This window comes from Dromaius novaehollandiae, chromosome 26 (genome assembly GCF_036370855.1).
Source record: "Dromaius novaehollandiae isolate bDroNov1 chromosome 26, bDroNov1.hap1, whole genome shotgun sequence".
NCBI lineage: Eukaryota > Metazoa > Chordata > Aves > Casuariiformes > Dromaiidae > Dromaius > Dromaius novaehollandiae.
In genome coordinates, this window is record NC_088123.1 from 8602649 (window position 1) to 8627935 (window position 25287).

Below are 25287 nucleotides of genomic sequence, written 5' to 3' on the forward strand. Positions count from 1 at the left end.
ATCCTCCCGAAGCCGCGGTGACAAACACGCCAGTTTAAGGTGATCCGAAGGTGCACCTGGATTATCCGACAGGAATACGGGGGTGATTCTTCCCTGAGCATAGAACTGCAGTTGCACCAGATACGATACGGATTAACGTTTTGCACCGCGTGATCCAGGCACAGCACATGCTACTCGAAGCTTGGGATTTGTGCAACTTCCATGCTGATGATGGAGAAGCCCCTGTTCTCCACAAATTCAACAGAGCTGAGGGAAACGTTTCCCCTGGGACGGACGCGCGTGCAGGATAACGCCGCAGGGCCCGGCGTTTCCGGAGGAGCTGCTCTGCCGAGGTGCAGCCCCACAGCACAGACGGTTTCGGAGCCAGTGCTGCTGCCGCCGCCTCCAGGGACCTTGACCGGGAACAGAATTCCAGCTGCAGACATTTTCCAAATTTTTCACTTTCTGTGAAAGCATTGCATGCATTTCAGTGCATTTTTTACTGGAAAAGCCTGCTGCTCTTCAAACAGCTCAAGAATTCTCTCTGAATTTCCCCTGCAGTTTCAACTGCATTCATTAGTCTTCATTTTGTCCCCTAAATTCGTTTTGTTACTGTATAATTTAGACAGATGCTACCCTCCACATACGCGACTGTATGTCTGTGGCGAATGAAATAACTTCTGGAAAGACGGTTGTACAAAGAATTTCACAAATTCTTTCCTCCCTTCACAAACAGACCCCCTATTTAAGCAAATGCTCAATGCAGAATTTCACAACAGCCTAGGGCAGCAGAATAAATATACGTGCTAGACTGCAAACCAGACACTGCAGTCTGAAAATTAATACTTATTTTTACTACCTTATTGCCTCTAAAACATTTTTTAGGCTAACTGTACGTATTTAATCTCAGCCAAAATAAAAGCATTTGGAGAAGTTTCAAAACATTCTAAGCATTTTTGAATTAAAAGATTATGAGAGTTCAAGCGTTTGTGGAGATTTTAGTTTCTCACTGTTTTTGATCCCACATACAAGGTAAAAATTGCTTTACTCTAAAGAGCTTAAGGAGACACCAAATAAAATATACAACGCACTTAATCGTACGAAGGATTACCATGTAAAGATCAGACTAACGGATTGATCCTATCCCTGCTGGCGTACAGATGTTGGCTGATCACGCTGCGCGCGTGAGCTCGAGCCTCCTGAACCACCAGCAGCTGCTCCTCGGCCACGTGAAACACACATCGGGTACCAGATTTCTGTGCGACCGAACAACGCACGCGTTTCCCTTGTCCCGGACCAGGTGAGAAGTGCACACTCCATCACGCCAGCGGGACGGTCTCTGCCGATGACGTGCTCGCCCCGGGAGCGTGAACGCCGAGCGGCACATGCCCCCGCGCAGCCCCCCGCTCCCGCAGCCGGGGCCGCAGAGGGCTCAGGCCGATGGGCACAGCTCCCGGGCCCAGGCCGCGGGAAGGGTTGCACTCCTCGGTGGCCACAAACTGACCTTGGAGGTGCATCTGCCGCAAGCCGGCCGTTTACTTTGAGCAGATTAAAAACACCGTACATTAAACGCTGACTTTCTTAAATGAGATGGACAAAGAAGCAGCAAGCTACGACTCATCCCACCGAAAGGTGACGTGGGGAGCGCCACGTCCCCGCCTCGCAGCCCCGGCAAGGTGACGGGGGGTCGCGGGCCGGGAGCACTCAACAGCACCGTCCAGCTACGGGAGTCGCGCAAAGGCCACGGCCACAACCTGCACTGCAACCTCCGCGACCGGGGTCAAAGCTAAGGCTGGGAAGTCCACGGTCGTTCCAGTGACCAAGGCTTTAACGACGGTGCAGTCGAGTCTCAGGAGGGGCCTTCCGCGGGCTGAGGAACAAAACCCCGTAGGTAATCTCCGTTATGAGACTCACAGCAGAAACAACGCAGCCGCCTCGCAAACCCGGCACCGCGACCGGGACGTTTGGCACCGCTCCCACATCGGCTGCCGGCGGCGACCCGCGAGGAAGCGCCGGCGGCAGGATGCTCCTGCCCGGGGGTGCCCAGCACGCCCGGGGCTGCACGCGCGACGCCAGCACTCGCCCACTCCTCCGCCTGCGAAGCTCTGCCGGGCGCCGCAGCTGCCCCGCCTCGCTAGCCCCGCAGGAGCAGGCACGGCTCCGGGGGGAAAGCGCTGAGAAACTCTGTAGAAAGCCCAGAAAAATGCTGTGTCCAAAGGGCAATTCCTGAGAGCTACTGGAGAGCCAGAAGGTGCTTATTAACATACTCCTGGGGCTCGGATTCGTCCGACAAAGTACCTGGGAGGCTTGATGGCTGCTTGAGTTATTCCTTCCTGCTGATTGCTACTGAAGAGCCCACTTCTCACGGAGCACACAGCGCAGCTTGCTTATAGCCTCAGCGAGGCCAATCCAGGTGATTACAAAATTAGATAAAAACACAATGCAAAGTTGCAGCTCTTAGAAAGCACTGCCTCGACAGAGCCCTGCGGTCTCTCCTTCTCAGCACTGTCCCGAAGGGGAGGTCTCCGGCACGGGAGGTCTCCGGCACGGGAGGTCTCCGGCACGGGAGGTCTCCGGCACAACTTGCTCCCATCTAGCTACTGCTGGTCCATGCAGTCTCTGATTTTGTGGGCAGATGTGCTGGTTCATCAGAACCCGGGATCTTCACTAGCACCTGGTATGGTGAGACCACTTCTCTTCTGCTGTTGATCAAAACCTGCTCTTCACAGTTGTGCCTCTCCTTGCACGTCTCCTGCTTTATACTCAGATTTGGAGCCCTCTGATGCTCGGCTGCTCTCGCTGACCTGTTCTGCACGGCACCACACCAAGGGGGTCCTGGTCCACGACCAGACATCCTAGCTGCTCCCATTACATAGGAAACCAAAACAGTGACTCTTTCCCCGTAGCAGGAGGCAGCAGGTGAATCTGAATTGTTGACTTACATAGGAAATTGTCTATATGCTATTCCCTTCAATTCAGCACCCTTATTACCCTCAGCAGCTCACTTGGACTTTGAAAATTCAAGGTTTGGGGCTAGGTCCTTCGGGTCTCTGCTGGAGAAGAAACCAGGGGAGAGCAGAAGGCTGCAATCACAAAGAAACTGGGTCTTTAAGCACTAAGGCAAACACTGGACAATTAAATAACACAAATGTGTACACTGCTTCTCCCGGTGCCCTGGTAATTGTTTGCCAGCTGCAGAGCAGAGCCCAAGGAGTCCTGAAGTGAGTCAGCTGCAAATCACCCGTGTCACGGTGCCACGCTAGAGCCATCCGCACGGCTCACGGCGGCAAGGGTGAGACGCTGCCGAGCTCGCACGTCCCCCACCGCAGCTGCCCGCCAGCTCCCACGGGTTTTGCCGAGGAGCACAGGGCAAAGCGTCCAGAGGCACCTCAGCAGCTCATGAACTCTGCTGTGCCGAGACTTAATGAGCCTTCTGAGAACCCTTTATTGAGTTAAAACAAGTAATGCACAATCTGAAGCGGTGCCCTGTGTTCCCCCAGGCAAAGCAGATAACAGTTCCCAAGCCAATCCTGATAAAGGACAAATGATATTTTATGCATCACCATCTACAGTCTGTAAAGCTAAAAAAAACCTACCACCACCCGCACACACACACAGCCAAAGCCCCCTTATTTAATTATATCTAGGATTTATGCGCATCTCATTAGACAGGATATAAAATGCATAGCTAAATTTATATTCTGCTCTGCAGGAAGTGCCACTGGTAGTAATAATGAAATACACACATCTCTGCACGACTGCAGCAGTTTTACTGCCTGTGCAGCACCAGCGATGCTCTGCTCAAGCACCCTCTGGCCTGGCAAGCACAGAGGAAGTTTTGTTTCACAGTATATTAGCGGTTTTGAAGGATTTTACGGTTAAGCAAACAATAAGATGGTTAAATTATCTGATTCCAACATTTGACTTTTTAAACGTGAGCGTTAACAGGCTTGCGTCGTTGGAGTCACCACGGAGGAAAGCACGAATTCCCATCCGGGCAAAGGACCATCGGTCCAAAATAGTTTTAAAGAGTAGGTTTCCCTCTAAGCTAGGAGCAGGTGGTGTTCTGCACCGTGCAGCGAGGGCAGAGGGTTATTAAATACATTAGCCGAGCAAGCCCTGGTGATGAAAGGGAGCGGTGGCTGTTGGAGCCCGGGGAGACGCTGCATCGCACCGAGCGAAGCGTTCGGAGACGCGGACCCAGGGACGGGCTCCACGGTGGGGGCCGGCCCTGCCGACGGACCACCCGTCCGCGGGGACGAACGGGCAGCCAAGGGCAGCAGCGGTTCCCGCGGGTGGTTCCATCCGCGCCGAGGGGCCGCTGCCGCCGGTCCGGTCCTCGCGCCAGCACCCGCGCGCCCACCCCTCCGACCTACCTGGGGCCTTTAACGCGGGCGGTTCCCCTAGCAACAGTTTTAACCTTTTGGCATGGATTTTCCCTTGGTAATGCGATTCGGCCACCACTGCCGAGGTAAAGGACATGTTACACAGAGTGCAGCATTTGTTCTTGTCCACCGAGTCACCATCACTGCCCTGGGTGGAGACAAAAAACAGAGACAGGTGCGTGAGCCCCCCAGCACGGGCACGGAGAAAGGAGAGTCGCCGCCAGCCTAAGGCTTTTCCCGCGCTTTTCTTCCCCAGGAAAGGAGCAATCCTCCCGCGCGGCCCAGGCCGCTCCCGCGAGCCACCGCGGCACCTCCGGGACGCCTGGTCCCCGGCACAGGGCCGGGCTCTCCCGATGGCAGGCGCCAAGGATGGGAACGCCTGCCTGCTCCGGGACTGGCACAAAAGCGGGAAAAGCAGAACAGTGGAAGCATCCACTTTTTGCTCCTTTCCTGGAGGTGTACTTCAACATTGCAGCTGCCTGCTACGATCTGAAAAAGGCCGTTGTAAAAGACAAAGGCTCTTTGCATGCAATGGTGGAAAAAAGCATCCCCCAGGAACCGATATCGGATACCTGACAGCAGCTCGGAACCGCGGCCCACGGCCCTGTCCGAGGAGCTGTGGAAAGAAACGTTTGGGCGCGGAGACGTCACCCCTGAGAGCCCCTGCGAGGCAGCCGCAGGTGACGGCGGGTTCAACGCTTGTGCGTTTCAGCAGCCGGCATCTCGGTGCAGCAGCAGGTTCCCCGGCTGCACCGACGCAGGCGGGGGCTGGTGTCACCTTCGCAGAGGTGCCGTGAAGGTGAATCACTGCGTCTTCACTTTTACAAGTAAAACCTGATTCAGCGAAAGTATTAATTATCCCCACCATTCATTATAGTCCTTCTGGCCAGAATAAAGGCCAACGTGCCTTAGAGCTGCTACTCCGCACGCTCACAAACACCCACGGGCTGCACGTCTGCTACCGCGGTTGCGGATGGGGCGGGAAACTGGACTAGAACCGGCAAAAACAGTCAGCCGGGGAGACAGAGCAGCCCCGTACCTCGGCCATAAGGGTTCTCAAAACAGAGCACAAAACAGGCCGCGTGCACCCATCGCGTTCCTGCAGACGACCGCGACCCACGGTGCCGCGACGCCCTCTCCCTTGTTCGAAGCGAAGCCGGCGCGATCGGGCGGCCGGGAGGAACCGCCGCAGGGGCCCGGCCGCGTTGGGTTGGCGGCTGCTCTCACCCCGGGTCGGGCGCACGTCGTCACCGTCGGTCGCTCCCTGACGGGATGCTCAGATCCGGCCCTGCTCCTGCGGCCAAGCGCCCGGGACGGGCCGTCCGCAGACGCCCTCGTGCAACCTCTGTTAAACCGAGCATCCTGCCAACCGCGGGTGGACTCTCAGTGCAGAACACAGGCCGCTTTAGAAGCGGAAATCTTCATTTTGCAACCGCCTTTCAGAGAGTTTTAAATGCTTTCTGAAAGCCATCCACACGCAAAGTTCGAAAGCGACGTAGCACCCGCAGCACCGCCGCGGCGTCGGCTGCCTCCCGCGGCCGTCCCTGCTCGCAGGGGACACGCTCCGCGGCCGAGAACGGAGACGGCACTAACGGGAGACCCGAGGCCAACAGAGAGCTGGATGCAGCCATTCCGCTCCCCTCTGCAATCTCATTCCTATGCTTGGACACAGAATAAATTTCACATCCAAATTTGACCGCCCCGTACGAGCACAAGCAGCAGCTCCACAGGAGCATCCATCCCCGACACCCCCTCGCACCGCCGAGCCCTCACCAAGCACAGCCGCAGTCCAGGACAGCACGGCGTTCCCAAGAGCCGGACGCTGCCGGTTTATCCTGACCGACGTCTGGCAGGTTCCTCCAGGACACCCGGCTCCCGCACCCAGCCCCCGCGCCGGGGACTCCCTGATCCCCCCCAACCGACGGGGCGGGAAAGGGGCACCGCGACGCCTGGGACAGCACGCTGGCCGTGCAGCTGACACCCAGCCCACGGGTTAGGGTCATTTTCTCCCAAGAATAAGCTCGATTAGAAAAAAAGAGTGTTTTTCATCCCTTTTTTTTGTTGTTGTTGTTGCTGTTAACTATGAATCAACTTAAACTTTAGGGAGAAATCTCAAGAGGTGATATCGACTGTTCTGAGTGTAATTTGCACTTCTTTTAAAGAGGATTCTCTCAAGATATTTTACATGTCTTCAAAGAGAAATCGCTTGAAAGTTAAGTGCGGAGTAAAAAATGCGCAGACTATTGATCACCAGTGGTGGTAGCACTTGAAGAGCCTCCAGCAGAGCCCAGCTGAAAGCCTGATGCACTTCAGCGCTTGCACGCCGGGGTCTCTCCCTGCGCTTGCTCTGCTCTCCAGCGACCTCCTTCTTCTTTCCAACCTACTTTCACAGGCAGAGCACAACGAAGGAAAACAAAAACCGCAGAAGCCCTCGAACGAGCCCTCACGAGGGCCCCGGGTGCACATGCCGATGCAGAGACCACCGCGCAGCTCGTGCACGTGCTCCGCCGGCTGCTGCAGTTTCTGACCAGCGTCTCACGGCCGGGACGGGGATTTCACCACCAGACCCCGGAGCGGAGATGCCTGGAGGGCAATTGCGGTGCGTCGCTGCTCAGGGGCTGCTTTACCTGCGGACAGATGGGCCGCGGGGAACCTGATCCAGGCGTCTTCCGTCACCAGCTGGACGGCACCGAGACGGCAGCGCCGTGCAGTCAGCTGGGAAGCGACATCCCCGGCCTCTCCGGGCGCCCGGGACGGACGCTGCCAGCCGGAGCGGGCGGATGGGCTCCGCAGCCCCAGCAGCCCGCCTGCCTGAACGCCTTGCTCCCCCCCGGGCCTCCCCGTGCTGCTCCCCCCCGGGGAGCGCGTCCCGCCGGCGGTGGCACGGCCCGCACCGAGCCGGGCTGCAGCACCCCGCACGAAGCGAGCGCTGCACCCAGAGCAGCCCCAGCCCGGGGGAGCTGGAGCCGAGCAAACGCCCGCTGCCCCACGCGAGCGGCTCCAATCCCTCCGCAAAAACGAAGCCAACGCGCACGGAGCGTTTCTGCCGCTTGCTTTGCAAATTCCTCCAGACACTCCGCCCTCTCCACCGTCTGCAAAGGTGCGAAAGCGAGGGGGGCAAAGCTCCGCCACAAGTTTGGCTGGTGCTGTGAGAAGTGTCGCCCGCCCTCGGATGATTTCCAGAGGACGCGATGCCCGGCGCGGCACGTGTCGCACAGCACGCTGCTGCTGCTGCTGCCTGGGAACGCCACGACCTTGCATCAGCGAGGGCACAACACAACCCACCGCGGCCTTGGAAGTAAAGTGGCTGCTTCCCAAAGATCTGCTAATTTATAGCACTCCTTTTCTTAATATTAGAAACTTCAAAGCAAATCCTGTGCATCCAACAGAATTAACGGCAGCTATTCACGTGCCTGTTAACAAGCTGCTAAAAGGCAGAATCCTCAGTGGGGCCAGGCTGCTGCAGTCCCGTGCTGGACGTCCCTCAAGCAATCCTCAGGAAAAGCAACGGTTTTTATTCCACAGATACAAATTTGCCTTCTTCATTTCCTAGGTTTTACTATGAAGAAAAGATTATATGAACCCTTGAAATATAGCCGTAAAAAATATAGCACTCAAGGCGCTGTGAAGTATCTTTTAAATTTGAGTTAATTTTCTGTGCACGAAGAAGGTGCTGCTGTTAAAAAGCTATTTTCCATAATGCTCTGCATGAAATCTAGGCAGCTTCCATTTTGGAGCCTGCTCTTCCTGCGGTACAAGCCAAGAGCAAGCACTGACTTACGGCTACCTAAACCTGAGGCGGTCGTTAAGTCTCAGAGCATCTTAAGAACTACACATTCCCTGGGGAAAAAAAAAAAAAAAAAAAAAAAAAGCCCTAAATTAAGTACAGGATAGGATTCACAAAACAAACACGTGCTCCAGCTTCAGAGCTCTGGCAGGACAAACCACCGCAGCTCATTGGGAACGGACAGGTTTTCCGCGCCCGGAGACCTTGGATTGCACCTTTCAGCTGGAGCAGACATTTAAAACTAGGTAGGACAAAGCACTGGAGAATTTACCAAAGAGAACAGGTTATTTCTCTATCTAATGGGACATTAATTGCCTAATTATTTTTTTCTATATTCGGCTTGTCCCCGAAGTGCGGGGACGGTTGCACGAGGGTTGCGCGGGGCTGGGAGCAGCCGGCAGCGCGGCCGGGGGGCTCGTGCCCAAGCGGGCTCTGCCCATGCTGGGGGGCTGCCGAGCGAAGGGGGACTCGCAAAACAGCCCGTTTCGTTTGCACAGGTCCCGGCTTTGCCTCGGCTGCGTCCCGCGCACCTCCGAGCTGCCGGAGCAGCGGCGGCTGGGGAGCGCAGGCAGCAACAGCGCTTCTGCTCTAACCCCCGCCTCCTGCCAGGGAGTAAGTTAAAGTCATCCACCACTAATTGCCTTCCACGAAATCAGTCACGGACATTTTGGTTAAAAACCTGTGAGCAGGTACAAAATACACAGCAAGACCTTTGGGTCTAAAAGCAGACATTTCATCCTGGCTCCTGCGCAATCACGGGAGATTTCGGTTACACCCCGCAGTAAATCCTGCACCAGCAGCTCTAAAAAGGACAATTTCCACGCGGATCCGGAGCCGAAGCGGAGCCTCCCAGCGCTCGCTGGGCTCCCGCGGTGCCGCCGCGCAGACGCCCGCTGCCCTCGGCCACCGAACCGGCACCAGCCGCCGTCCCCGGAGCGACTCGCGCCCGGCCCCGTCCTGCCGAGGGAGGGCACCGGGACAGAGCGACCGCCCTGTTTATACTACAAACAGGGCCAGGGAGAACTGGAAGGTTTTTCTCCCTTCCCAGCGAGCGTACAGCAGCAAATCTCACCACGTCCACCTTGATCATAAATTTGGGTCCTACTTTTACGGGTAGTAGGAAAAGGCCAAAGAAACTAGTTTGCAAGTTCTGAGACCAGAGGACACCTGCGACCTTCTCAGGCTACTTTCAGCTGAAATGTTAAGCAGAAATTTAAACTAAAACACCAGAGACACGTCCCCTCCGCCCCCCACAATCAAAACCAGGACCAGCCTGACAATTGGGCTGCTATCCCGCGCACGACAACTTGTGCAAGTCTAGTACTTCTTGCTGGGGAAGGATAACGGGTATTTAAGGAATCAGGAATATTTTTATGAGTGTCAAATAACAGCAAATATTACCTTCCATGTCTTTGAAAGGTCAGGTAGCAAATGCTATTTTTAAGCTGATTTTATCAGGTATCTGCAACGGAAGCAGCTTCTCCTACCCTTTACCGTCATTTGGGAGAAAGACGAGGCATTCAGTTTTATGGCCAAAATGATTCAAAAGAAGTGGAATACAAGCTCATCTAACAGTGCAGTTTTTGATGGAAGAAAGCTAACATACCCTTTTTATTTTCATATGCTTCTACAAAGACATTTAATTGGTTTTCAAGGACTGTTTCTAATATTCATTAAAGTCGGTGTGCCACGGCTGCACTAACGCTGCTAGACATCTGAAGTGGGGAGCACGGCTGCCTCCTGAACACGATAACGATGTTATCACGCTGCCTTAGAGATGTCCTAAATACTTCTGTTCTCCTTAAATGCAAAGGCTTGGATAATATCTCATCAGCAATACGCCAATTTTGCAAATACTGAGCTGCAAATGTTGGTAGATTTTTCCCTCCTGTTTTTTTAAAATATAAATGACTTTAGAATTTGGGTCTTGCATATTTTGTCATTCACATAGTTCATAAAGATTGTTCAGCTCATCCTCCATTGAGGGCTACTCTGAGCACAGTCAAGCCCAGGAAATACAGAATTTCCTTAATTTTCACTATTTCCTCCCATAAATTAAATGGAAACTAGTTCAGCTTTGACTTTTTTATGTTATATTTGCTTCTCACTGCATCCATGTGGCAATGTGTATATGTCAGTTTGTGGTTTCTGGCTAGTCGTAGTGAAGTTCATTATAGGCTTATGCTCCAAGTCTGTATCCGAGTCTTACTAAGTGTACACTCTATCTTGCATATTCTGTAATTAATAACTCAGTAAAAATTGTGTGAGATTCTGTTGTTCTGGGGTAGATTGCATCTGCAGTTACCCCGTGTGCAACATAAAAGTTGCGCTAAAATTTTAATTACTGTGTGAAGGAGCTCTCAGATCCCTTTGGCAAAACTTACATGCTTCTCTCTAATTAGAAGCTATCACTAAATATTGATAGCATTAAACCAGTCACTCTCCCATAGATCTGAAATGGTTTGGAAGCTCTCTGCTGGGAATCTCATCTGCGGCACTCACCCAGGCCTGACAACACGGGAGAGAGCTGAATGAATAATTCACTGCGAACTGTTCACTTACAAATTTAATCTCCCCTTATTGCCTAACGAACGGCTGTGAGCTGCTCTGATTTCCTTATGGTGTTTGTTTTTTTAGAACGCAATTGAGAAATGATTGCAATTTTTAAAAAATTCTGCAGACTGATCACAAAGACTTTGCTAGCAGTCTTTGAGATGCAGCACTCGGTTTTTCAGACTCACAGAAAACCCGTGCAGGCGCTGAACCCGCGGCACAGCCCTCCTCTGCAGCCCTGTAACCCGCTGCGCTGCACCCGAAACGCTGGCCACGCGGGCGATTTTGCTCTCTGCCAGGTGCCCTTTGGGAAGAAAGGTGCGTATTGAAAGTCATCCGAACGCGTCTAGAAGCGGCCCAAGTGCAGACCTCAAGCACAGCATCTCTACGGCCCAGCCAGAGCCTCCAAGAAGAGGCCGCTGCCCCCCCAGAGGCACCCGACGGCCCCAGCCTCCCCGCCGCGATCACCCTCCCCAGCAAGAAACCGGCCGCTGCAGGTGACTGGTCTCCATCAAACCAAGTGAATGAATGGTGGGTATTTGCCATCAACATGTTTTTCTTACGAAACAGCATTCAAACAATATTTTTTCAAAGAAAAAAAAAGCCTAAAAATACAGTTACTGTTGCTGATGCACACAATATTTCTTGGACAGTTTATGGAAAATTGTTTCCAGTTACTTAGCATTTCAGTTATTTTAAACGTTACCTCTGGGTACCTGATTATCTGTGGCTGTAACAGAAAAAACGCAGCACAGAGTCAATGATTCAACAAGCAGCTGAGTAATCAGGGACTCAAATCATACCCACATTTTCTGATCGGAGCTTTTTAGCTGGACAGCCTCCATCTATGGGATGAAGCATATAATAGAGGCGAACTTTGCTTGCATGTTTCCGACTCTGCAAAAAAAAAAAAAAAAAAGAAAAAAGAAAAAAGCAAGAAATGAAGTTACAAAACCCAAGATGTTCTGCTCTGTTGCACTGTCTACAAAACCAAAATGCAGCAAGATTTCACATCCCCTTGAGATACCTATCTGACATGGGAGAAGAAAAGGGAGAAAGACCCAAGTGAGGAATATCTGCACGTCACGGAGGAGCCCACGGGCTTTTGCAGCGTTCGCCAAGGAGCGAAGGGACCTGCGGAGCGGTCGTGGCACCCGCTCTTGGCAAGGGAAGGGTCCACCTTCACCTCGAACACCGCCCACGCCCTGCTGTCTGCAGCCCCTCGGAGATACAGTGGGGGAAAAGGTGAAAGAGCGGCAGCTTTTGTCATCAGGCAATTTCTGTAGCTGGAGAGACTGCAAAGACGAGGGCTGTTTGGTTTCAGCGGGAGGCAGGACGGCATCGCGAGGGGTTGGACGCGCACGTGCAAACAAAGGAAAATCCGGAGTTCCTAAGCTTCCAGTAGGATAAGATATACGAGGGGGGTAAAACCTCGCTCTAGGAAATAAGCCAACTGATAGCTGCCAAAGGTTTGAAGGAAATTTCTCCTATGGGTAAATTATCAGATAATTGTGCATTATCAACTCTAATGTTTTCCTCAGAAACAGCTGCTGCTGGCCCTGCGGAGAGGGGACGAGGACCACGCGGGTCCCCGGCCGGAGCCTTTCTCCTCTCCCAGGCTTTTCCAGCGGGGGCCCCTGCTCCGGGCAAAGCCGCGCCAGCAAGGAAAACCCGGATCCAGCCCCACTTCTGCTGCTGGAGAAACCAGCCCCGGAGCGGTGCCCCGCTTCAAGGCTGCTCTGCTCTGCGAGTCCTGCCCAGCATCGCCCTCCTGCCAGCGACAGCCCCGCTCGGACGGTGCCGTCCCAAAACCGGCCCCTCCGCGGGAAATCCCGACCCACCAACAGCCCCCGCTCGGGGACGGAGCGTCCCAGCTCAGCGCCAGCCTCGGGTATTCCTTACGCTCCCTTCCGAGACAGGCGCTGAGCAAACACCAGCAAACACCGCTCACACCACGGAGGAGTTTTCAGGGGACCTGGGTTTTTGTAGAGGGATCAGAAGAAGCTGAGAGACGCCTGGATGAGGCTTTTCCTGCGAGGGATGCATCAGGAGACTGAGATGGCAAGAGCAGGTTTCACGCTACGTTCAGGCACAACCGGAGCTTTGCTCGAGTCGGCATCAATAGACAAAGCGATCCCTGTGATTTCCAAAACGCGAAGGAAGATTTAAAAGCTTCTACAGCAGCAGGAGCTCAGACATGCACCTTCAAAACATGTCTGCGCTAACTTACAATCAGAGTCCTTGGCTTCCAGTAGGTGTAAAGGGAAAAAAACCAAAAAACCCCAGCTACTACTAAATAAATGCATCCAGAACCCAGACATGCACAGCAGCTATTATTATGCAAATGTTTTTTCTGAATTTCCATTTCTGATTGCCTCACAGAACAACGGCACAATAATATTATAATTTCAGAGCACAGATCTGCAATTTAAAAAAATTAAATTACCATTAGAATGTAGTGGAACATTCTTTTTCCCCGGGTGTGAACTTGGAGCTAAATTTGCATGGAACTAAATTTGTATACATAAATGGGACTATGCAATAATTTCCTTTTAATGGAGCAAATCATTCAGGATAAATAATATCAAATATCCTGCCCCAACTTTTCTTCCTGCATGCTTTTAGAAAACGTGATTTTCTCTGACGGAGCTCAGCTCGTTCCATACCTGGTGCAGCGAGAGACAAGCACGAGAAGCCCCCAAAGCTTCAGCTATCGGCGCGCAGAAGCTCAGAGAGCGATGGTGCAATTAAGCAGTGACAGGTAGATGCTGGAGACCCAGGGCTTGGGTCTGCAGCGGTGCAAACCGGCCACAGCGCTGGGGGCACCCGCAGCCCGGGGACCTCCGCGTCCCCCCGGACACGCCGCACCGCTGCTTCGCGCAGGGCAGGGGCCATCGCACCGCGGGGAGGGCGCGGGCCGGCGGGACGCGGAGCGACGGAGGTCGCCTCGCTCCTCCGCCTCCGCAGCCGGGCGCCTCGGTCCCGGGCTCGGACGCGCCCGGTGCTCCGCAGCAAGGCGCCGGACCTCCCGCCGCGGCCAGGGCTGGCTGAAACCCAGAGCTTTGCAGCTTAGCGCCTTCCCAGCGCTTAATATTTACACTTCTTGGAACAGCGAGCCAGCCACAAAGTGTCCTTCCCGCAATCGCGCGGCTCTTCCCTCGGGTTAGTTTAATCCAGCACTGCATGGTGCCTGGCTGTGTGCAACTACAGCCTGCTGCCTGGCCGAATTTATAGGTTAAAAAAGACTTTATATTTTTTTTAAAAAAAAGATGGAAAGATGTTAACAGTAATCATTTTTAGTGTTCTTTTCTGTAGCACTCAGCTGTGCAATAAACGATGTCCAAATGTCAGCATGAAAAGTCAATGAAACTGCAGCCCTCGGTAAAACACCTCTCACCTTTATTTATGCATTTGTTTGAATTTATGAATGCTAAGGAAAAGGAATAGCTTGCATTCGGCAGAGTTTAAAACTGCGTGGATGAAGTGCAGCCTTATCCTACGGTTTTAAGAGCAGAGCTTAAAAGCTTCCCTGTCCTCTGCAAGCATGTAGGAAGCATCTCCTTCCCGCTGAGGGAGCGGAGGTAGCACAGCCTATTTGTCAGCCCTTTTTATCTCTGGTATTTTCTACATTTACATGTGTATTTATCATCCTAACACCAAGGCAAGAGCGAAGTGATTATTCTTAGTGCGCTGCTTGCAAACAGCCCTGCTGGTTATCTTTTCCCCTCCACAAAGCAACTTGAAATTCGCAGCCCTGACGTACGGAGAGGGTAGCTGCTAGCAGAGGCGGCGAAGGAGCCACGGCCGGCGATTCCGCCGTGCAGCGCGCCCGGGCCCGAACCCAGCCACGTGATCCAGCTGGAAGATTTGCACGCTTAATGAGTTGTGGAGAATGTGACGACGTAAGAATGTCCGAGAATAGCAACCAGAGGTAAGAAATGGCCATAAATACTGCGTAAACACGCTCTGTCCCCGCCGCGCTGCAGGATCCTTGAGTCGATCCTGAACGCAAAGGTTCGCCGGGAGATTCCTGCAGACTAGCTCGTAACCGGCACAAATTCTGCTAACTAACCATCCCTAAACAACTGGCATCCAAACTAGCGCAGATACGTGAGAAATAAGGGCCAAAAGAAGAACCACAGAGTACAGGAGTCGGGACACCGGGATGAAGCGGGATCCAGGCTCATACAGCTCCCATTCTGACGTCTCACAGCACGCACAACCTTTTGGAAAGACAAAGCTTTGACGCATCTGTAAAGCTGCAGTCCGGGGCGAGAACCCTGCCGCTAAAGGTACCTGCTTCTTCATCGATAGTCACCAGAGTTTTATCTGCAGGTGAACTGAGAGAGTAGCTCAGTGCCTGTATTTCTTTCATAGCTTTACAAAGTAGTATGCCAAAAGCATTTTCACCTAAACTCTGTGTTTAGTGTCTGGAGACATCTCCGTCAGAAGGGAAAAGGTCCTGCTTAACACCACACACTTTAAAAACAACCATCTCTGTACGAGAAAAAGCCTAAGCAGAGCCAGGCTGCACGCAGCAGCTGCGGGCTCCTGCACTGCAAGCTCACGCGCGGTTGCACAGGGGCCCGTCAGTAACAGTAAACAAACAGATCATTTCTGTCTGCATCAAATCTACATTAACACAGCGGACGGCGGCAGAGGCAGAAGAGCCCTGACAATTCAGCTCAAAACAAAAGGGCAGAGCAGAGCCGCACCGCGCTGCAAAACTGGATGTGATTTTGCTCGGGGAAGATTTGCTCACCGCTGCCGTCATTTAGACCCGTCCGCCCTTACAGCGCCAGAACCTCCCGCGGAGGCTTCGGCTTCGCCGGCCTGCACGACGACGCACGGAAACGCCGGAGAGCCCTTCCCGGGGGGCCCTTCCCGGGCTCGGCAGCGGGGTCTGCTCCCGCCTCGCACCGCTGCTCCAGGCAGCCTGAAGCACTTCGCCGTCTCGCGCCGGAGGTCGGGCTGCCCCCGGCCGTCCCCGCTGCCCGTCTCGCCGGGGAGCACGGCGGGGGCGACACACACACGCAGCGCTCCCGCAAAGCCCGACGGCCGCGGCTTCGCCCAGGGCGCAGCCAGCTCTCGCCCGCAAACCCGCTGGTGAGATTTCAATCCTTCCAGCGTGCGCTGCGCTGATTTTTTGCATCCTGGCAGTTTGTTAATTACATTGCCACGAAACACGCAGTCGCGTGATTACATCGACTCCATCATCGGTACTGGCCCGGCTCGTAATCCCGTCAGAGCCGTCAAGTTATTTTGGCGAGATTCATTTCTGCAGAATACCCGCTGCATTGCCCTGCAAACCGCTCGCCGCAGCCCTCCGCCTCGCCTGCCCTCGGCCACCCCCGCCCTCCCCAGCGCCGCCGAGCACCGGCCATGCAGAGCGCGGCCGGCTCCCTTCAGCCCTTTGGTTGCAAATTACTGGACCTGCCGGCTCGAAAAATCTGAATTTCATAATCACTGTTTAACAAACTTCCAAATTTCTGCTGGAATGGAAACCTTTTATTCCTCATTCTGTGATATAACAACATCCTCTGCCTTTTTTTAGATAGAGGACAGACATTTTCAGAAAACACCTTCTTTTTTTCTGCCTCTTCTGCCCACACAGCCAGCAAACACCATTGTCAAGATCCCGTTGTTAGTCAGAGACAAACTCCCTTCTGTTATTCCAGACGCTGCTGGGTGCCAATGTCCTTTTTCTCCCTTTGAAATTTTTGCAAAGCCTCATTTATAATTTATATTCTTTTCTATTCACTTCCCCTTTTTCCTCCGTGAGTTAATTTTTTAAAAAGTATCTACTCATGCTGGTGACTTTCCGGGCACCTCGGTACGTGTCTGCAATCCCCAATCGCGCACAACCGAATTTCCACCACCATGAAACCAGCTCCCTTAAAGCAACCGGTCGGCGTATCGCTGGTTTAGATATCGTTCTGTTTACACATACAGGCAATTCCCTGATGATCTGTTCACCTGGCAACCACTAGTCCATGTCTTTTTTCCTGAAAACGTGATCGTTTTCTCCCTGCTTGTCGAGCTGCAGCCGGTACAGGTTTCCCGTGCACCGGGAGCACCGTCGCCCTTCCAAGTCCCCGCTGGGTGCGACTGTGACCGGGAACATTTCACCGGCCCCCGCAGCTTCTCCCAGACCTCAGCCGCTGCAGTTTCGAAAAAACAAGATTTCAGACGTTCCAAGGGAAACAAACAGCAGCGACCCACTGCACCCAGCGTCAACAGCTTGCGAGGGATAAAAGGAGCCGGTTTTCTGCCGCTCGGCTCGGCAGACCCCCCCGACGTCCCCCGCGGCTCCCCACCACCGCTGACCTCGGGCCTCCTCCGCCGCGGGTTTCGCCACCTTCCAAAGGCACCTTTGAACTCGGGCTGTTTTCAGTCGGGCCGTGACCTCGGACGGAGGGAGCCTTGGGACAGAGCCGAACGGGAGGGCTCGATCTGCTCTGCTGCTGCTGCTATTCAGCAGTAGATTTTGGCACTGCGAGTACATTAAAAATAACGCTTGGCCATTAATGCTGACAACAGGGCGGTAATACGGAGCCCTGTAAAGTACCAGTTTCATCCAAATCGGTTTTCTGAAGCGCACAGCGACCCAGCAGCCGACGCTGCGCTGCTGAGCACAAACGTGCAGGAAGCGAAGGCACCACAACCACCTCGCCGCGAAGCATCGGCATCCCGTGCACCTTCGCATGTGACGTGCGGCCACAGTCACCTCAACTTTCACCCTCTGTTAAACAGCGCTCCGCAAAACGGGCACCAAAGCGGCTCCCAGAAGGCCGATGCACGTACGCCCGGAGCCCAGGGCAGCACCCGCATCTGCGGCAGCAGCACCCCAACCTCTCCGCAGCCCGAGCTTCCCCCCAGCCGCGGCAGGACGGGCGGGAAACCCGCGCCGGCAGCGCCAGCAAAGCCCGCCCGGCCCCGCGAGCTCCCCTGGGCCGGCCGCGGCCGGGGGTGCCGGGACAGACCCACGCGCACGGAGAGCGGGGCACGCGCACGGGCCCTTTCCATCAACGGGCTGGAGGACCAAGAACTAAGGAAAACAGGAGGAAGCAGAAAAAACAAAAGAAAAAAGAGGGATTTTGCAGGTAGGCGGCAGCCCCTCAGCCCGCAGCCCCTCGGGTGGGCAGCTCCCACCAGACACAGACCCTGCGAGCACTATTGCAGCGCAGCGTTTATTTTGCTAGACAGAGTACACGCTCCTCCACCGCATTAATATTTCAGATACAGGATTGCCTTTCCGAGCGCACACATCCCGACCCTTAAGGCACTAATGTGCCAGTGGTAAACAGCATTTGTTATTCCTCCAGACGAGAGAGCATGTTATGCAAAGTTTCCTGGAGAAGGACAGCCCAGCTGGAAGCAGAGTAGCCGGAGCACCGCTCAACCCGCGCGGACGAGAGCAGTGCTGTGGATGCTGCTCGCGGGCACCGCGTGTCTGCAGCGGGGTGGGAAATCCCAGAGCACGCTCGCTTCTTGCGGGCCGCCCCAAAGGGCCCCGCGCTTTATTTGCTCTCCTTAGTTTTCCCAGCACTGGAATTTTAATAAACTTTGCCTCTCCCCCCCCGACATGAGAGCAAGCATCCGAGCGTCATTCCTGCTCTTTGCAAGGTGAGTCAACAACAGCACATTCGCACTACACCACCCTGGGCTTCTCTTCCCACAAACCTGGCATATTTCTTCATTTTAAATGAAAAAGTGAAGTACCGTCTGAACACCTGAAGCAATAAAGATTACAACGAAGGAAAGTGTTACAGCAGCTTAAGGAGCAAATGTGGTGATGAATATGCAGCTCAAGGTGGACTCTGCAGGCAACTTTGCATATCTGGTAGTTTTCCTGCAGGATTTTCAAGGAGAAACTCAAAAACAAATGGTAACATCTTTCTAATGGCTGTGAACACTTCTGCACAGAGATGAGGATGCAGAGCCTGCTAAGACAGCTGATCTTTCTAATTTACAGAGCAATGCACCAAAGGGATTGCTACAGCAGACAGAGCTGGAAGGAAACATTAAATTACGGGTGATGTAGATGGTATCCAGCAGCAAAGAGGTTTATCACTCCAGAGGAAGGTTAGATGTAGAAATGCAGAAAAGGAGAAACCCATCTCTGGAGCACAGACTTTCAATGCAGTTGCAGCAAGCAAACTACAAGGGATGATGAGAGTTTTTTTAGCCCACTGAACTAGAAGGCACATGCCGAAAGCCCTTCCAGCGCTACCAGCGCCCCGGGGCTTTGGCAGGGTCAAAATGCACGTGGAAGTATATCAGAGCCCGCCATGACTGTTGCTTGCGCTGCCCGAATATCTTGCGGAAAGGCATCTGAACAGCAACGCTTCATTGATAAGAGTCATAGGAGCCCAATAGGAGATAGAGCTGCCATGGAGCAGATCTGCTCCGAGTCCGAGCCGTCTCACCGGCTCCGCTGCACCAGGACGCAGGCTCTGGGCCACTGGCTTCCGTTTTTCCTCACCCATAGATATCATTAAAAGGAAAAAAAGAAAAATCAATACCCTTATTTCAAAGTTGTGCTTTAAAGACACACACTGTGCTGTGCAATCAAAGCTGGAGCAAAAAGGTCGCTCGCTGCGGGAGGCTGCCTGGCTCCGCGGCCAGCGCAGAGGATGCTCTTGGAGGAGCTCACAGCACTGGCGGCTCTTCGACGACGCCGGCACGGTGCTACCGGGCGCCCGTCCGCCGCGCTCGCTGGGGAGGGGACGCATCCCCCACGCTCCTTGCAGCGGGCGAGCCGGCGAGGCTCGACGTACCGGCGATTTGCCCCAGGCCCTGCACGTCTGGCCACCCGGGGCCTGCCCGCTGCAGGCAGCACGTGCTGCGCCACTCCGCGTCCTCCTCGGTGACTCTTATCGGGTCCGTCATCCCATTTGGCTTTTGTTTCTCCCGCGGGGAGAAGGAAGAAAGAAGCCGACGAGCAGGGGGAATCGCCGGCACCTCCCGGCCCCGCGGCCTGCCGCTGCCTCGCGGGGATGCTCCCGGGCATCCCGGTGCGGACGCTTTTTTCCAAACAGCAGAAACGGGAAGAGAGCTTGCTGATGCTACAGGAGGCAAATGACGGTATTAATTTCCTTTACGAATTAAAACATTCAGATGCCTGATCTTTGGGGCATTGACGGCAGGCAGCAAGATCCCTCTCTTCTACCTGCCGCAGCGCGGACGGTAACCGCCACCTCCGCAGCAGCCTCCCGCCACGCTCGGTGCCGGAGAGCCGCTCGCGGCATCTTCCCATCGGGCAGCTGCAACCTCGTTACGAGTCAACAACCCGCAGGCAGCTCCTCCAGTCAGCTGCCCCAAAGCGAATCCCGGATTAACCAGCAGCACCTGGCAGCTCCACGGAGAGGGAAAGGCTTGTGGATTTTACCGTGGAGGAGAGCAGAAGTCCGACAGAGATATCAGACAATACCATAGACGAGAGAGTTACACAAAACGCATAAAATAAGAACAGTATTTTGCTGTATGTCAAGTTCTAAGCCAAAATATGCTTCAAACACTGATTCTTTTGTCGTTTTTCCACTACACTTGCCCTTGGAAATAATGCTGCTTAATATTGCGCGACTGACATCAAATTATTTTTTATTCCTGGCAAAGTAGCACAGAAGAAGAGAAGAGTTATTGGTTGATGATTTGCAGAGGGAGACGAGAGAGTGATTGGATGCGACTATTCCTGTTTGGCAAGATAAAAACATCCCCCTTTCATACGCCGTTTCCCTTCATTTTAATACAGGGAAACGTCTTATTTTGCATGCACAGAGGAGCCAACACTTCAGGGCCTGCAGAAAGGCCGCAGCTCTCGCTCGGCGGTGCTGGAGAAGCAAGTCACGGGTCCCTTCCCTCCGCTCCGCAGCTCGGCCAGGGCTCGGGCACTGCTGCACGCGCGGGACCTGCCGGGACCCCGCAGAGACTGCTCCAAGCGTACGTTTCAGTGTGTTTTAGTGCCCCGCTCGACTTCCCCCGCCCCAACGCTTGCACTGTTCGGTGGCACTGCTGGAGGACCCAAAGTCCCAGCAGCAACCAGGGCCTCATTTTCACAGGGCTGCAAAAAAGCGAGGTCCAGCACTGCCCGTGGTCGGCCGGACTCGCACCCAACCCTGTCCTGATGTCTCCCCTCGGCTGATTCCAGAAAACCAAGGAAAAGTGAACTTTCGGAAACCCAGGCTGGATTAAGGCTGTGCATCTCTAAGCCGTTCAGCTGAAGGCACCTTCCCACGCAGGTCTCCAAACGCTTCAGCGAGCGCGCTTCCCGCGCCTCCCGAGCCAGGCGGAAGCACTGAACCATGCCGATATGGCACGCGTGCACGACACTACGGAATTCACCTTTCGAAGTGTTTCAGTTCTCCCCATAAAGTTTCAAGTAAATTCAAAATGAAGTTTTCCTCCAAAACCAACATTTCCATAAAAAAGTAATTTACATTTCATTTTTACTTGACATTTTTATATTGGCACTAATTTTCTCCAAGTCAAAAAGCTGAAACAAAGCAGCTTTAGAAAATCAGGTGAAAATAGCCTTGCAGAAAATTTAGTCATCTTAAGTTGATATTTTCCCCATGAAAAAAGTCAGTTTTGACCATAGAATGCCTTTTAACAGGAAAATAAAATGTGAGAAAATTATGACCAGATGCTTTTTGATTAGGAAGAAGCAGTGACTTTTACATTTGTGCTATTAACTACTTGGCTCGCAGCAAGAGCTGGAGGTCTCTTGGCAAGATGGAGCTATAATATATTTGACACAACAGTTTTGTAAAAGAACAGTCCAGTTGTGAATCCTGATGTTATAAAAGTGAATACTTGCATCACAAACTTAATTTATTCATCTGGCCAAGGAATACAAACACCTTATGATTCAAGTGTCTAACAAAAAAAATAGCCCTCTCAGTTCTCGTCGCAGGTACTCGGAACAAGCTGCTTATGAAACAGTGTCAGAGCAAGAATTATTTGCAGAAATTACACTCCAATAATTTTCAATGATTAATGTATGTGGGGAAATCACATACTGCTTGTCCAATGTCTGCACAGAAAAAGAGGCTAAGTTCACCTAATAAATGATTCACTACAAATTATTTGCTCAGGTCTCTTGAAGCCACATCCAGCTCATTGGAAAAGAGACCAGAGCGCTGCAGAAAGATTTGCTATTCGCATTTGCAGTTGAAGCACGTTGATTCTTTGGAACCGCTCCCCCAAGGTTCGATGCTACATTGAGCTGAAGGCAGCCCAAAAACGACTTGCCTCAACAGCCACGGGGAAGAATGTCCAGACCTGCCCAAGCCCCAGAGAGATCTACTCGTGGAAACACGCGTGTTGCACCAGCACCGCCTTCCTCATGAAACCTTCGGGCAGGTTTTCACACCTTTTCTCTCGTTGCATCCCCAGCTGCCCCCGGACTGGGACGTCACAAGCATTTCTGCTACGCTCCGGGGGGGCGACCAGGACAGCCGCCCCAAGCATCGCGCCTTGGCACCCGCAGCGGAGGCTGCTGCAGACGCGTGGCCGGAGCGTGGCATCGCCGCGGAGCAGAGCCCTCGCCCACCTCCGGGTCCGCCAGAAGGGAGCCCCGGCTGGGCCCGGCACGCCGCCCTTGCTGGGACCGACGGGCTCGCTGGCTCCGTCCCTGCAGGTTTCCGACGCGCTGCTCCGCGTTATGCAACCGGCAGGCGAGGTTATATAAAGGCATTATTGTGCCGAACGTCAACAGCGTCTACTGGGATTTCGCAGGGGATGACAAATGAGCACAACACCTCGCACCAGAAATACACAACAGAAAATGTGTTGTTTTACACATTTCCAAAACATCTGCTACGAGTTAGTGATTCAGCTCCCACCTACGGTTACAGACGCAGAAGAGGAGCGCTTGGCTGCCCACCCCGTCGCCCGCCGGCAGCCACCCCGTTCTGCAGCACGGCTTCCTGGCCTGCTGCGGGCCCTGGCTTGGCATCCCCCCCCACGCCATCACGAGCTGGGAGGTGCCCCCAAAACCGCTGCCTTAGGCTTCACGGCAGCTGCCAGAGATCCCCGCTGCACGCTTGAGGGCAGCCAGAGGAGCATTTACAGGGAATGTCTGCTTCGGCAAATTCCTTCGGGCATGTGAAGTGCCTTATAAGTAAATGTGTATTACTGTTGCCTGTATTTATTAATGCAACACAGCATTCCTGGCTACTGCACACTGATTAAGCTTCTTGTGCCAGTGTGGCCAGCGGAGACACACAATTATCTACCCTCTATACCCACTGCAAGCATTCAAATCAGGGCAAAAGTCCGGGGAAACGTCCTCTTCAAGGCCTTTTAGCACAGAGTCTGGTTTTGCTGAAATGCTTCAGACAATGATGGTTTTAGCACATGCAAAAGCGGGGGCAAAATTCGTCTAGGCCCCGTAGCCTGCACGAATGCGGAAATCCCTCGTCCCCAAGCTCTCCACCTGCATCACCTCTGTCTCCTAGAGCCCTCCGGGACGGGCTGGGCCCACATCGCCCATCCTCCCTGCACGGGGCCACGGGAGAGGACGGTCCCGCGGCCCCAGGTAACTCAACCACGCGAAGGATGATTGCCTGTTCTCAACACTTCGCCAACGACAACCACCACAGAAAGCGACCTGTCACCCTCAGTTTGAACACGAACGGGAAAATTCCTGTTCTCATTTCTGGTTAACGCTGAGGCAGCCCCACCTGGATGGCGATTTATGCCATTCTGCTGCAGAGCCCACACGCGCGTTTCCCACACCCGCGAAGAGCACGTGTCAAGATAAGGACCGTGCCGCGTTTTTCCTTTCTCAGAGGATTGCACAGCAGCATATCCCTCAGTAATTTCCTCCCCTTTTTAATAGGAATTTATTTAATTTTGTTTTGAAGATATGCAGCGCTGTAAATTGCTGCTCTAACATGCCCCTAATGATATATCCTTTCTAATTGTTTATTGCTTGCCTACTTCTTAAGTGCTTAAATACATTCACAAATACTAATCTACTCTCTGCACAATCAGTGATTCCTACTTAGCAAAGCATAGTGCAGCACATTTAATATTAAAACTAGAGTTCATTTTGCTGAACTCTTAATTGATCTTCTTGCTAACTACATTTCTTTGAAAACTAGCTTGGAGTTGCGTTCAAATTTCAGCCCGTCTTTGCAAATTTAAGCAGGAAGAAAACACGGCAGGCAATGTTGCAGTGACATCATTTGCAGAATAATACGCCACCAATAAAAACGCTCTTTCGAATCTCGACTTCCAAGAGAGGAACTTGGGATGCCGGCGCAGCTCCTCGCTGGCAGTGCAGCGGCTGATGCCGCCCTGCAAGACGCGGAGCCGGGGACGGGGCAGCTGCCAATAGCGCAGAGCATCCTACCTCGTAATGCGCCACGCGCTGCGACTCCGATATCAGCTGAGCGCTGCACACTTTGCAGTAGCTCTCGGTGAACAGTTCCTGGTCGATGTCGGATGATTTCATCTGTCCGCAGCAATGCAAGGAAAAGAGACAACAAGGAGTTAGTTACAAAACGCTGGCAGACCGGGGCAGTTGCGTTTGATGAGGATTCCCAGAGACGCGAGGGTAAGGCGATACCCGGGCTGAACAGTTCCTGCCACCACGAGCAAACGAGCCCAGCTTCGTTAAGGTGCAAACGCGAAACGCTGGCAGTCCCCACGGCACCCCGGGGCACGAAACACCGGCTGCCTCGCGCCTGCCCCTCGTCCCCGCTCGCTGGCTCCCAGCCCGGCTGGGCGCACGCCGGCACCGACCTCGCAGACCCTCGTGCTGCTCCGTAGCCGCGTTTCCCGTGCGAATCACGGCTGTAAACGGCTCTCCGATACCTCTCATATCCAGAAACACCGCACACACAACCAGCTACACCTCATATCGCTCCCGGCTCGAAACGCGGTTAACCGTTTGTTCTACAATTAGAAAGAGCTGATAAGGAGCTTACTGTAAAACACGGAAATCATTGTAACCTGGAGGAAGGTGTTTTAGAGCTGCAAAGGTGCTCTATTTATCAACTTAGACATGGAAGGAAATTGCTTGGGTGATTTACTGGGCTTTGCAGTTCCCAAACAGCTGTTTAAGTATTTCTGTGTTCCCTGCAACTTCCAATAAGGGCACTCACAAAGCAGCTTGAGGAGTGATTTCAGTCACAGGAGACCTTAAGTCCTCCTTCATACCTTCCTCAGCGAAGCCCAATTTTGCTTGCATAAACTCTGAATTGATGGCCGAAACGCATATCGGCAGGGCCGAGGCTTGTGGGAAACCAAACGCAGGGGAGCCAAAAAACCACCAGAAGTAGCTTCCTAGGCAGAGTATTTAAAAATAAATAAATAAAATAAGTCTTTGCAATTCAAGAGGGAAAGAGAGGCTGATACCTCCTGAGAACTGCCAAGATTAAGTCTCTATTAATTCGCAGTCATAACAAACCCCGGCACAGCGAAGACTGATGATGCAGACTGTATATCATTAATTTCATTGATTGGAAGGAAAAATAACATGGAAATAAACAAGTTAGGAGATATCATTAGGAGCAAAGCGATGGAGTGGAGCAAGCCCTGGCAGTTGCAGGGTTCTGCAGCAAAGACCCGGGC

General features: G+C 53.3%; 1 protein-coding gene across 6 annotated transcripts in view; it reads right to left on the reverse strand.

The window, feature by feature from the left end:
- ZMAT4 (zinc finger matrin-type 4) overlaps positions 1-25287 on the reverse strand; it is an 84100-nt gene that overhangs the window by 20490 nt on the left and 38323 nt on the right. For 5 of the 6 annotated variants that reach the window (XM_064497719.1, XM_026112239.2, XM_026112237.2 and 2 more), the window contains exons 2-4: positions 24065-24166; positions 11512-11601; positions 4356-4512 (exon numbers count right to left, since the gene is read on the reverse strand). In XM_064497719.1, the coding sequence (XP_064353789.1) occupies positions 4356-4512; positions 11512-11601; positions 24065-24166 (349 nt within the window). The remainder of the gene's footprint in view (positions 1-4355; positions 4513-11511; positions 11602-24064; positions 24167-25287) is intronic. The other variant, XM_026112242.2, reaches the window with a different exon arrangement.